Source organism: Buceros rhinoceros, unplaced genomic scaffold, assembly GCF_000710305.1.
Source record: "Buceros rhinoceros silvestris isolate BGI_N320 unplaced genomic scaffold, ASM71030v1 scaffold16538, whole genome shotgun sequence".
Classification (NCBI taxonomy): Eukaryota; Metazoa; Chordata; class Aves; order Bucerotiformes; family Bucerotidae; genus Buceros; species Buceros rhinoceros.
Window position 1 is genome coordinate 51,119 of NW_010428771.1, and position 13,494 is coordinate 64,612.

The window sequence follows — 13,494 nt, forward strand, 5'->3', positions numbered from 1 at the left end:
AAAATTAGAAATCAGTTCCTAATTGTTTGTATTAGAGCATTAATTGCTTAATTAGCCTTTATTAAAAAAAACCCCAACTAACAAACTGCTGGTGCTTTGTGAATATTTTTTCTAGCCAGTTGATTATTCTTCCTCTTTGCAAGACTGTTCTCTGAGTAATTATGGAAATGAAGGCTAATTAAGGTGATTGATTGTTTCAACGTTATTGAACGTGGAGGCAGTAGTTTGTGTGATTAGAATGGGGACTGTTCACTTTTTCCTATGAGAGCTTCTAACACGATTTACATTTTGGCTGGCAATACCTACCTGTGTGCAAAAATACACACAAAGTTTACAACTGATAGGGAATTCTTGTTTACAAGAATTTTGATGACACTGACCAGATGATGTAATCTGTCCCAGCACATAAGCTCCAATGGTGTTAATCGTGATTTATGTATGGGAAGTAGTTGTTTAATTACTCTTTAACTGTACTATGCAAACACCGAATCAGTAAAATGGTTTGTAAAACTTTGGAACTGTAAAAGTTGAATTTTAAAGCAGCCTGTGGAGCCAAAAGTAGTAAGTAACTAACTCCTGCGTGCTCACTGCCCAATCCTAACAGCTTTTTGGCTGGCTCATAGGATAAACCCAAACCAAACATGAATTAAGATGGCTGGAACAGACACAGGCGGATAATGACATGTTTTACCCAGGATATGGCTTTCTGCAGATGTTATTTGGTTAATGCTTCTAACCCACAGAGTGAAACCAAGACCACATCCCTTTGAGAACCAGTTTTTCTCCCTTCCCTCTTACTGGTTCCAGGTTAGGTTACAGCACAGCTCTACTGCTCAGCTCTTTTCAGGTGTTTCACAGTAACAGAGCTGAGTTTAGTAACGGGTACAGAGGAAGGATGCAGGAAATGAGGAATGTGTAGGTACTGGGATGGCAGGGAACTGAATCTTGAAGAAAGAATTAACTGAAATTCCTCACCCAACAGAGGATGAAGATTTACCAGGCTGCCTGTAAGTAGATTTCCACAACCACAAGTTTTCCCAGGACATCTCTGCTCGAGAGTTGCTATTCTGGAGTGGTCTCTGCTGTGTGGGAGACAGACACAGGAAATGCTTGTGCTTTGTTACACCGGCTTGTTGCAGGATTTCTTTTACAAGGTGCTTAACAGACAAGTTTTCTTTAAGAAACATTTCTTTTTAGTTCTCAGTAGACTTCTAGTCAACCAAATGCCTTCCTGTGCTTCAGGCTTCAATTAAAGAAATTAATAACTTAATTTGTTAAGATGATAACTGGTTTAGGGATAAGTCTTACATACCTGAGGCTCTGGCTTGGCACTGTGGTGTAGAAGTCCTTAATTAGTAAAGCCTGATTTTTGGTTTAAGAACTATTTAAAAACAACTGATCATGGAGTGAGTGAAGAAAATTCCAATTCTTACCAGTTAAGTTTCAGCGGCAAGACAACTCTTCTCTACCATCTTAAATTATGTAGTAATGCTAATAGTTTTATGATCACATTTTTCTCTTTAGTATGAGCTTAAGAGAATTCAGACACTAGTCCTGTAATGTTTCCTATTTTTCAAACATAGGTTACTTTTTTCCAACAGAATTATTAGACTTGATGGGAGGTAAAACCTCTTCACCTGGTCTAACTGCTTCTCCTACCTAAAAGGAAAAAATGCAGTGAGGTGCACAAAAGGCGTAACTTCTTCATTTTCAGTCAATTCTCATAAAAAATGGTAGATCTGGAGGCCAAAGTGCCTATCACAGCAAGTAAGGGAGTCCTCTCTATGAAACTGTAACCTGCTCAGGGGATAAGTGGGTGCTTTGGTACTAGAAGTGGCAACCCTGAATTCAATGTCTTCCTTCCCTGCCACTCCCTGCTACCATGCTCTTTGTGGCATACGCATTAGAGGGACCTGTTTCTTCGACAGAGCGCTGCTGGTGTGATGTCCCTTAAGAACAGAAGTTCAATTCCCATTCTTCACCTAGCATTTAAAGAACCCTTTTCTTGCTGGACACCCTCGCCCCACCAGCACATGACATGTACCAAAGGAAGACAGGGGAATTGGTTTCACAGGGTTTTTTTCCACTTCTTTTTTTTGTCCTAGCACTAATCTTAAATTATTAAACAATAAGCAGTAAAACTGACACAGCAGTAACTAGTTGTCTCTGTCCCAAGTAATTTCTAACCCTCACATCTATGGTAGAAATGTTATTAAACTACTACATCACTAATTTTTATTTTCTGCCTTAGCAAACTTAAATACCAGCTACCTGCCTCACCCCCTTTTTAAGCAACGACCCTATGTTCTGATAGTGCAGCCCTTTTTAAAAAACCTAGTGTCACAGCCAGCAACTGTGTTACTGCAGACAAAACTGTAACATCAACACCACAGAGCAGCTCTTTTTTCAGCTACTCCCTCCTGCATAAACGGGCATGGCAGAAGCTCCTGCCTCGCTGTTGCTGCCAGCCAGTTACTCTGATGTAGTAAGGTTGGTTTTGGGTTTTTTTAATGCAAATCCTGCAAGTTTCACGTACAGCTTTAGTTAAGCAGTATTTTCAAAGGATTAGGCTTGCCTGGCTGTAGCTTCTACCTTCCTCTTTCACAAACCGGGACAAGAGTACTTACTGCAGCTCCATGTTTAGTGTGATTAGAGTCACTCGGTGTTCTGTCATGGCACGAGTACAAAGGATCCAGGTTCACTGCAATCTTTTTACCACCAATGCAGAAATAAAGCAATTTATTCTTGATAAAATTGTCATTAGTGCAATACATCTTAAAACAGAAGAATGAAATGAAAGTATTTACATATAACTTAAGCAAAACAACCAACTGTGGTCTGAGGTCATTTTAGTGTTTTTAAAGTAAAAATAAGGCAAATAAAAACCCCTTCAGTGTTCTTTATCCAAACTAATCAAACTCAAAAATTAACGATTGTCTACATATACTGTTAAAAAGTACATGACTTTCCCGACAAGCTCAGACATTTCACAGCAGAAAAAAAAAATGCCAGAGTTACAGAACTGTTCTTAAGTAACACACAGGTATTTTCAGAAGGCTGACAGACTTCCGTTTCTCCTGGCTGAGAGACTCTCAGGGGATTGCATTTCACCTAGACAGGCAGAACTTTCTTCATCATGATTCAAGCAGTCGTATGTGCTCAGCAAAGTACCATTTGCTGCTCTATCATCTTTCCGCAAGGAGAGGGGCAGATTTGCTAGGGTGAAATTAACATCTTTGAAGGCATGCAATAAAAAGATCCCCACGATAATAGTCAGGAAGCCACTGAAGGTGCCAATAATGTCATCAGCCGCCATGTGTTGCCACTCCTTGAAAAGGATGGCAGAGCAAGTTAAAACAGACGTGGTAAAGATTACATAATATATTGGAGTCACTATCGAGGTGTTGAATATATCCAGAGCCCTGTTTAAATAGTTGATCTGCGTACTAACACAGACAATAAGGCTTAGCAGCAGAATCCAAAACAAGGGATGTTTCAGCACAGGCTTTCCTGCAAAAAGTTCCTTTATAGCGATGCCCAAACCTTTTACACAGGAGACTGATAGCGCTCCAATTACAGAACAAATTGTTATGTACACAAGAATGTTGGTCTGTCCATGGCGAGGTCCCACCACAAGTATTAGAATTAAAGACACAATGACAACAAGAGTTGCAAAGACCACAAAACCTGTGGTGAAGGGGAAAAGGAAAAATCTTGTTATTTATATAGACTGTCAAAAGCATCCTAGAGGTACCGAGAAAACACTCATTAACAATCTGATCAGCTCAGTTTAAACAAAAGAGTTCAGAATGTTTGTTTCTCATTATTCCCCCAACACCAACATTAAAACAATTTCAGAGGGAGCTAGCCAAAACAAAGAATGAAAACTCAGGTGTGTAGTATTACCCTTACCAGTCTCAGCGAGATGACTACAGGATTGATTGCTACACCGCCTTGCACACAGCCTCAGTGAGGCGTATGTGCCACCGGACAGAGGCCTGTGTCTCAGCGCTATTTAGGGAGGTGTGTTTTTGGGCAGGCTGCTACACTGACTGGCAGATTTCCAACAATCAGATCATTCCTTAAGATCAGCTTTTTAATCCCTGTGCTGGCTATTTCTTTGTGTTTAAAATGAGATTTGTCTTTGCATATACAGTATTTTGCACATGTGTATTTGTGAGTGCCTCATCTTCCACAGAAGCTAGTTTCTAGGATTACACTTCGCAGCAGACACCACAGCACCTACTTCATTTTAAGGATAGCTCAAAGCGAGGCTTAGACACTGACACACTTCAATTAAAACCATCCTTATAGAAGTTGCAACTGTGCTGCTGCATTTGTTTAAAGTGTCATTGCAGTGGTTCACATCAAGACACTTTGCTCAAGGCCAGACAAGTTCACCGGCATCATGCAAAGCTCCCTATGGAATTATGTCACCGAACTGAAATCTCTACTTTTGACAATGTGAAGCAGACTCAGGCTATCTCCCTGGAACTTGAAAGCAGCAGTAACGACACTGTAATAAAGAAATGATGGCCTGCATCCTTATCAAGCCAGCATTTTTCTTACCTGGATCACCTAGTTTGTGGGACATTTCATTCAAAGTTTCTACTTCCTCCTCTTGTGGAGCATGAATTACCATCACAGTTGATCCCAATATACTTAGCAAACACCCTATTTTTCCATGTAGATTAAGTTTTTCATTTAAAAAGAAGGATGACAGAATGGCACTAGGAAGAAAAAAAAAAACCACCAGCAAACATGGAGTTAGTAATAACTCACTGATTTGCTCATCAACTTATGGGTTGCTTTGACTGTACATTTCACTTGCATACACAAGGTGCTGCTGAAAAATAGCTGTATCTATCTATAGCTATATTCTATCTATCTATCTATCTCAAGATACTTGCTATGGACAGAACTACCAGTTAAATGAGGCATCTCTTCCCAGAACCCCCTTTTTTATGCTGCCTCCCAAAAAACCGCATCTAAGTAAAAACCTGTATTTTTAAAAGACAAAAATCTTAACTCTTCTTAAGAATTAAAATACTACTCTGTTGTATAAACAATTTTCTGAAATGTGGAGGATGATAGCTTTTCACAGATCGAGGTGCAGATGCATTGCTAGAACCCTCTTGTAGCATAATCACATTTGGAGAAACTTGAAAGTTACTCCTGATGTTACAAGTATTATTAAGAACAAACCACATTTATTACAGCACATCTCAGTGACATATTTCTAAATAAACATTTTACTTCTCTCTCTGAAATCACACTGCTTTGCTTTCTGTTAGTGTTTCTTACCTTACAAGAACACTGAGAGCTCCTAAAGGAGTCACTAATGTAGCTGGTGCAAAAGCGTAGGCAGCAAAGTTAGCTACTTCGCCAGCTCCCACTGCAGAGTAATAATAATAATAATTAAAAAAGGGGACTTAGGCTGTCTTACACAACATACCTGTGAATCAGTGCAAGTGTTCTTGTAGACACAAACATGCAGTAAGGGAACAATAGAAAATTCTAATTGTAGCGTTCAGCTAACAGTACTAGCAGCTAGAACACCCCGCCCCCCTCACCCACCCACCGCCACTATTATATTTTAAAAACAGGCTACGGGACTAAAGCAGGTATTAAAATTAATTCAGCCAAACTAGAAGGTGTTTTATTTTGGTGTCTATGCTGTAGCACCCCTGCCTGCAAGCTTGACTCGTGAACTTCTGCAGGGAGAAATCTGCAATAACAGGATATAGGGCAATGCATACATTAAGCCATAGTTACCTGAACACAGCCAGTAAGTCCAGAGTTTAAGCAATGAAAAACAAAAAAGTTCAGAAAAGAGACACCATCCCAAAATATGCTTCCTTCTAAAGAATCCTGTCTCTCTAAGCACTTCTCTGCTAAGACAAAAACCAGAAGGCATATGCTAGTGAAGAGAATCAGGAAGCCCAACATCTGCCTAGTTCCGCTGCCCAAAGAGGGCGCTTAAATTAATGAAAAAAATCCTGGTGTGAAAGAAGTCATATTAAAATCATTGGAGCTGCATCCATCAAATCACCAGACAGCTTTACCATATATTGTAGAATCCTTTTTTGCTCCTTTTTTGTAACCTTCGCTGCCATCTATGGCATAGTTATTTACTTAAACTTATCATACAGATTATGTTTTTGATACTTACTTGAAAGAAGTCCAGCCCACCACAGCCACTCCTTAAGGTATGCGTGACCACCCTGACCTAAAATTGAGAGAATATTTGCTACTCCATTAAAAAAATACATTGACCAAGAGTAAGGTAAGCCTGGCGCTGATAATACTGTCATAACATACAATAATCTTTGCAGCCCATGCCCCTAAAAACATGGGCAGCCTTTCGAAACTTATAATTAGAGAGCTGAAACCAAAGCGTCTTCAATTTCTGATGTGCATATGCCTCCACCGGCCAACTTAAAGAACAGTTATTTTATTTTTTTTGCAGTAGAAATGGCACTGATGACCATATCTGCATTACCCCAAAAAACAGTTTTTTCAACTCACTCATAACATGAAAAGGCAGGTTATGCGTCTCTTGTAAGATCGCTATTTTGTGGAAATCGTGCGTGGTTTATGTGGTTGACTGTATGTACAAACATGTGAAATGCAGTCACGCTTTCCCATCTCAAACCAGGGAGCATGAATTACACATCTCGAGATAACCATCTTTTGGAAGCAAAGATGACAGGCACCGGATTAAAAATATTTGGATTCAACCTTATGAATCACCTGAGGATGCTGCAACCATCCTGTCCAAATCTATCCTCCTTCACTTTAAAACCACTGCCCCTTGTCCTGTCACTACAGGCCCTTCCCATCTTTCCTGCAGACACACTTAAAGTATTGAAAGGTTGCAAGAAAGCCTTCTCTTCTTCCAGCTGAACAACCCCAGTTCTCTCAGCCTGTCCTCATAGCAGAGGTGCTTCATCCCTCTGATCATCTTTGTGGCTCTCCTCTGGACCCACTCCAACAGGTTCACATTGTTCTTGTGCTGAGGACTCCAGAGCTGGACACAGCACACCAGGTGGGGTCTCACCAGCTGACCTGCTGGCCATGCTGTTTTTGATGCAGCCCAGAGTACAGTTGGCTTTCTGGGCTGTGAGTGCACACTGCCAGCTCATGTCCAGCCTTTCATCCACCAGTACCCCCAAGTCCCTCTCTACAGGGCTGCTCTCAATCCCTTCATCCCCCAGCCTGTATGGATACCAGGGCTTGCCCCGAGTCAGGTGAAGAACCTTTCACTTGGCCTTGTTTCACCTTATGAGGTTGCATGAGCCCATTCCTCAAGCCTGTCCAAGTCCCTCTGGACAGCATCCTGTCACTTCAGTGCATGAACTGCACTACTCAGCTTGGTGTCATCCACAAACTCACCGAGGGTGCACACAATCCACTGTCTATTTCACTGATGAAGATATTAAATAGTACTGCTTTCAGTATGAACTCTTGGGGGACACTACTTGTTACGCATTATTATTACATGTGATTTTTAGTCTTCTAAAACAATCTCCTGACACTAAAACACATTTAACATTCTCCTAAATTCACTCATTCAGGAGCATAGATGTAGTTAAGAGTGCTGCTTCCAAGTTCAATTTGCAAGTACAATTCAGACTTAACTGACAGCAAAGGAATCCTTTAACCAGTGTCCCTAGAGGACATCACATGCAAATTCAATAATATGTATCGCACAGAGAGTTAGGTGGATCTGACACCAGAGAAAAACCTTATCATCAGCTAAATGTTTTAGGTTTCATATACCTATAACAAACAAAAAAAGTCAAAACAAGATCATAAGTTTAGTATCTTCTGTTAACAGCAAAACTTGAACATCAGCAAGTTTCTTAAACCTGTATTTACCTGCTCTCATGGAGCCTTTTCTAGCTAACCGGAGAAGGCCTTTCTTTTTCAAGATGAAGCTTCCTCCGATGAAAACGCTGGAACTCATCGCCAACACCAGACCAATACAGAAGTCATATCTCCCATGAGTTTGGCTCATCTCGTAAACTACTAAAGACTGTCACATTGATCAATGAACAGCAGAACTTCTGTTACTCAAAAGATGCTGCAACACTGAAACCTGAGCAAAATAAACACATCACAATTAAATCAGTAGAAATACATACTGTACAGGAAAATCCTTAACAGCTCATGTAACTGGTTCTCCTGTGAATGGTCTCTGCTATATGTGTGTTTATTTAAATTATTTTTAAAAAAAGGCGAACTTTGAAACATGTGTAAGCTTGAACCATGGATGAGTGACAAACAAGTCTGCATGCACAGAAGGAAGGGCTTCTGACCTGGTGTATAAAAACTGAAATCCAAACAAATAAAAGTTCTTTTTAAAAAGTTAAGGAAAACTTACAGCTGTCTGGTTTATTTTTCTTTTCGTCAAGCACACAGATCTATGTCTGGGACATCATGTAACTGATGATACTGAGCAAACAATTAGTTACACTGAAATCAGTTCGTAAGAGTTTGAGAACAGCCACAGCATTTCTTCCTTATAAACTCACTAGAAAAATGAAAGAGAAGATTAGAATGGGTGTTTTTCACTAGCACAAACAAGCTTGAGATGCATGTGCACGTGCACTTATCCTCTAACGATCAGGAAAATCTGGAACAAGAAATAAGGCATCTGTTTGTTCATATATTTTACAGAGTTTCCCATACTTGTAAGAAGCACCTTTTTAGCTACAGTAACTATTGTGAGTTTACAGTTTAAAAGCTTTTCACCTAGCTTGCTAAAATGCAAAATTTAGTTAGGTAAGTTTAGCAGAAGATCATAATTTTTAGGCTAGAAATCAAGATTTTACCTATTCAACCTATAGCTTAACAAGAAAATTTATTTCAGTGCTTCTTTTCTCCTGTTACAAGCTGCAATGAGGATATCCTGGATTCCATCTAACACATGAGATTTTGAATTTAAGGTATCTCTATAAATAACTTTTAAACTGAAGAAAAAAGCTCTAAGTACTTCCAAGGTGATTAACCTCCCTATAGTAAGAAGGGAAATGAAAACTATTTTTGGACTTTGATTTCAAGACAACTGATAGTTATGACAGTACAAAGAACTATTTTAAAGGAAGAAAACACTCATAGATAGATAAAACGATTTTTATTTCCTGGGAACACCAATCACAGATGTGCCAAGACTAGCATTTAGTTCCCTAAGCAATTATTTTCCAGATACTCAGCAGCGTGGCATGTGACCTAAGTTGCATTAACAAGCTTTTGATTTAAAAGACGTGGATGCAATAAAATGTTTCCATTTCAGTGCTTACTGGAGTCGGAATTCCACAGCTTTACTGTTGTGATACAGCAGCAGCTCACCCAAGCAGGAGTACAACGCTCATGTCAAGGCACTGCAATATCAAGCACCCTCTTTCCTGCCAAGGCAGAGATGGACGCACCCACTGGGAGTGCAAGACTAGACAAAATCACACTCCTATCTGCCATGTCAGTTCACAGTTTCAATTCCTGCACCTGTCTCATCAAAATTTGTTTTCTTCCAAAACTACCTTTCCCTGTACGTTCTTGCTTCTGACTTTGATTAATTTGCTATGCCCCTAGGAAAAAAGCAGCACAGATCTACAGATGGGTTAACATTAAAAGTGACCACAGATCCTCTTACTTCCATCCAGTTAGGGTGTGAAAAAGACTAGAAAAGCAGTCGCATTTAATAAGCACTCGACATGGCGCTATTCAAAATGCTGCAAGAATCACAGTTCAAACAATTAAGTAAAAGAACTGAAAGGATCTGCTTTCATTTTCTAGCTTTTAAAAATAAAGTTTAAATTTTGCATGATCAAAATCACCTAACAAAATAAAAAAAAAAAATAAATAGAGTGGGATTCTGACCAGAACAAGCCACCCCACTAACTACATCAAGTATTTCCCTGGTTTTGAATAAAAGCATTTTTTAATGCAAGAAAAAGCCACCATATTTTCTAGCAGTTGTAAGTCACACTGCTCAGGTAATCAAGCTAAGAGTGTTCTTCTGGCTCAAGCTATGTAAAAAATTACACCAGTATTGCATCACCTTGGGGAGGGACTTCTCTTGCTGATCTTTTCTACTCCACCAGTGTTTTCAACAGTTGCTACTCTAGTTACATTACTAATGGGAGTATTTTTACTAGTGTAGCTTTTTACTAATACAGAATTCACCATACTGGCAAAAACACATTTTTTTTCCCCTCCCCTCTCCCTGGCTTGCAAACCTTCATCTACATGAAAATATTTCTGACAGAGGTAAAGAGCATGAGCTAGTCCCATCTTGACATCTTCCACCCACTGCATTTCAGAGACAAAGGAAGAAGCACAGGCTGCTTTTCTTTGGAGGAAGAATTTGCTTGCAGAACAATGAGGAAAATTTGTGAGTTAACAGGTAATTTTCTGAATTTAGACTTAAAAACACCCTAAGGATGCTACACTTAAAACCCAGTAGATCTACTCTCTCCCATGTCCCAAATACATTACAGAGTTTTTGGTTCCCCATCAACCACTTTGCTAATCTTCCAAACAACTCAAATCTTAACCAATTCTTCACATAAATTACCACTAGCTCTTCTTACTAAGTTTATTTATCCTCCCAGACACGGCGAGTTCCATTTTCACTTGGGTTGGATTGCCATACTTCCATCTAAGGTTTATACACTTGTTACATTAAGGTTTATACATAAGGTGCCCATATTTGCTTATCATTTCTGCTGCACAGTCATGGTGAACCCAACTTCTCTCTGAAGAGATTTGGTTCGCTTTGCATACAGCGCAGATGTAACCCGCGTGTGTCAAACTGACATGAATAGCTGCAAAGTCAAAGCAACAACAGGCACAGGAAGTTTTACAGTTCAGGAAAACAGTAGTTAAATTTTAAACCTAAGACTTAGTAAAAGAGGAACTAATGCATCCTCATAAATATCAAGAAAAATCATCATCTTTTGGAAAAAAGAAAATGACATGATATAAGCAGTTTCTGGAATAAACCCTACTCTCACCTTCCAGCTTTGGGACGTGCCAAAGCTGTCCCATTTCAGTAGCCAGAGGACTAAGTTATGAACAGGAGAGAAGCCAGAAAATGTAGGAGTTAAAGCTGGCAGTGGTTTTTAGTTGTATTTGGTGTAGTTCTGCAAAGGTTCTTTGATAGCTGATTTTAACACAGACAGTATTTCATCCATCCAAGACTAGCAGTTTCATGGAGGAGTACTAGTTTGCTGCTCTAATTCCAGAGACGTAATGAGAAGATGAAACTTTCCTACCCACAGAAGCTGTAACATTCACAACGCCTCGAAGAACCACTCATTTATGAACTGCCTGTGGATCTTCTATTATCTTGTGTCATAACTTGCAGTGTGCGACAATACAATGACAGACAACACAGGGAATGTTTACTGAGTTTGAAGTATCAGATGGAGAAAAAGCTTTCTGAAAAAATGCAGGACAGAAACAAGTCCAGAATAGCCACCAAGTTTGTTTGCTTATTTTTTAAGATGTAACCAAGAAGTATCACAAATGCTGACAAGATACAGACACTCCAGTCTAAAACACAAGGAAATACTTCTTTGTCTCTTTGCTCAAAAGTCCTTTTCTCCCAAAAGCAGCACAGAGTGCTTAAAAGATGTTATATAGCTTATTGTAACAAATAAGCTATCTGAACATTCACAAACACTAAAAGTGGTGTCATGAGATGAAACACTATTTTACATTTAAAAGCAGATAACCATGAGGAAGTTACCAGCCAAAGAAAAGCAGTACCACTTCCACAAGTTGTACATATTATGGAAGCAATAGTAAGTAAAAGTAAATGTGGTGGTTTGTTCCAACTTCGCCTACGTGGCCACCAGCCCTCAGGAGTTCAGCAGACAGACTTTTCTCCTTGAAGTAATCTAAATATATGCTAAAATATTTAAATGCTAGAATTCAGAAGTTTCTTGTCTAAAAACTTATCTTCTTACCCATGAAAAAGATGATGTCACTAAGCTCAAAAGGCCCTTAACAGGCCAGTTACTTCAGCCCTTTGCCATGTACAGCATCATTCACTGCTGCTGCTCATTACGGGTAATTCAGCCAAGCTTCTCCCAGGAGAAACCTCACAAACATGGCAGCCATGCTTTGATATTCTGATGTTGTTAGGAACTCTCATTAATGATCTTCATCTAGACCTTCACTTTGACTACCAAAGCTTACTGAACATTATTCTGCAAGTCAGCTGCTTGGCACCTCCTGCTGTGCTGCCTTCTGGGTCCTTTCCCCGTAGTCCACAGGTTTTTCTTATGAAGTGCAACCCCCAAAGCTGCATACAGTATTTTAGCCGAGTTGTTATTACTTCCACAACATAGTAGAAGACAATACTTCTTTTTTCATAAAATAGGTGGTTATCTTAGCCCTTCCTGAGTAGTCATCTACTGTTGACTCTTCAACTTCTCTATAGTATAACCTCCACATTCCTTTCCACAGAACTACTGTTCTCTAATCTGCATTTGTATAGTAAGTTATTTCTGTCTGGCTGTAATAACCTTCAATTACTCCTATAAAAAGCATTGCTTTTTTTCAGAAATGTTTCCTGAAAATATTCACCTGAGTTTACACATTGGTGACCCTTCCCTGCTCAGTGCCAATTGTCCTTTCAACTGGATCACTAATACTAAACAGCACAAGACTCAGACATGACTCACACAGAAGGATTTTCAAACAAAGATCTGGTTTGACAAGATGTAGTTAGGTACAGCCATTCAGTATCTACTGAACTGTTCTGTGGTATTTTGTTTTCAACACTACCTATTTACAAGAGCTCCACAAGAAACAGCACCTATTTAGTGTCCTCCTAGCCATAAAACTTTACATGGAAGAAAAAGGGGTTGAATCAACAAGTTGCTTTTAACAAATACACACTATTATGTTGACTGTTATGTGTTCCCTTCTTCCTTTCCACAGGCATAAAACCACAGGAAACAGAAACATTCCCTAACAACACCACAAATGCTTAGTGATGAGCCTTTTGAAGGCTCACTATACATACCAATTTTGTTCCAAAATCCAGAGGCATTCACTTCTTAAATATTTCAATGTTAGGTTTCTAAAATATAAGTTAAAAATAATATTAATTGGCATTTTAAGAATTCAGCTAAAAAAAAGATATGTCCATCATTTCAAGTTAATCTCATTTTCATGCATGATACACTACGTTGTTGCATCTACGCTTTAAAAAGAGAGAGGATTTTTATTTTAAAAATCCTTGAATAAGAAAGCAGTGTGATTTTAAATGTGACCTTCCTTAGGTATGTCTCACCTGAAGCATTACAGTTATTTCATCCCTTTGTGCTTCACTTCATTTATCAAATAAACTAACTTGCGAACTGAGCAGATTCTTTAGAAGGGCTCATGCCAAAGCTGACCTGAGATACTATCCAAGTCCTTTCAGTTTTGTTCTGTAAGTTTTAAGCACTACAGCACTTCTGTTACAAATACTAATGT

General features: G+C 39.1%; 1 protein-coding gene across 2 annotated transcripts; it reads right to left on the reverse strand.

Annotated features, from left to right (window-relative positions):
* Positions 1 to 2,745: 2,745 nt before the first annotated feature.
* Positions 2,746 to 13,096, reverse strand: NIPA2 (non imprinted in Prader-Willi/Angelman syndrome 2). 2 transcript variants are annotated; one of them, XM_010142405.1, is made up of 7 exons: positions 13,040 to 13,096; positions 8,478 to 8,536; positions 7,882 to 8,101; positions 6,173 to 6,229; positions 5,305 to 5,395; positions 4,570 to 4,730; positions 2,746 to 3,687 (listed from the first exon to the last, which is right to left on the reverse strand). In XM_010142405.1, exons 3-7 carry the CDS (start codon positions 8,018 to 8,020, stop codon positions 3,050 to 3,052), a joined length of 1,086 nt encoding a protein of 361 aa, XP_010140707.1. In that variant the 5' UTR covers positions 8,021 to 8,101; positions 8,478 to 8,536; positions 13,040 to 13,096; the 3' UTR covers positions 2,746 to 3,049. The 2 variants fall into 2 exon arrangements, with proteins under 2 accessions (XP_010140707.1, XP_010140708.1); XM_010142406.1 differs by lacking the exons at positions 6,173 to 6,229; positions 8,478 to 8,536; positions 13,040 to 13,096 and having other exon boundaries at positions 7,882 to 8,020.
* Between the last annotated feature and the right edge of the window lie 398 nt (positions 13,097 to 13,494).

Coding starts and splice junctions, on each gene's coding strand:
- NIPA2 (XM_010142405.1), bottom strand. CDS start 8,020: ATGAGCCAAACTCATGGGAGATATGACTTCTGTATTGGTCTGGTGTTG. Junction 5,396..6,172: donor GTGGGCTGGACTTCTTTCAA/GTAAGTATCAAA, acceptor ATTACTCTGCAG/TGGGAGCTGGCGAAGTAGCT. Junction 3,688..4,569: donor CCACAAACTAGGTGATCCAG/GTAAGAAAAATG, acceptor CCTTCACCACAG/GTTTTGTGGTCTTTGCAACT.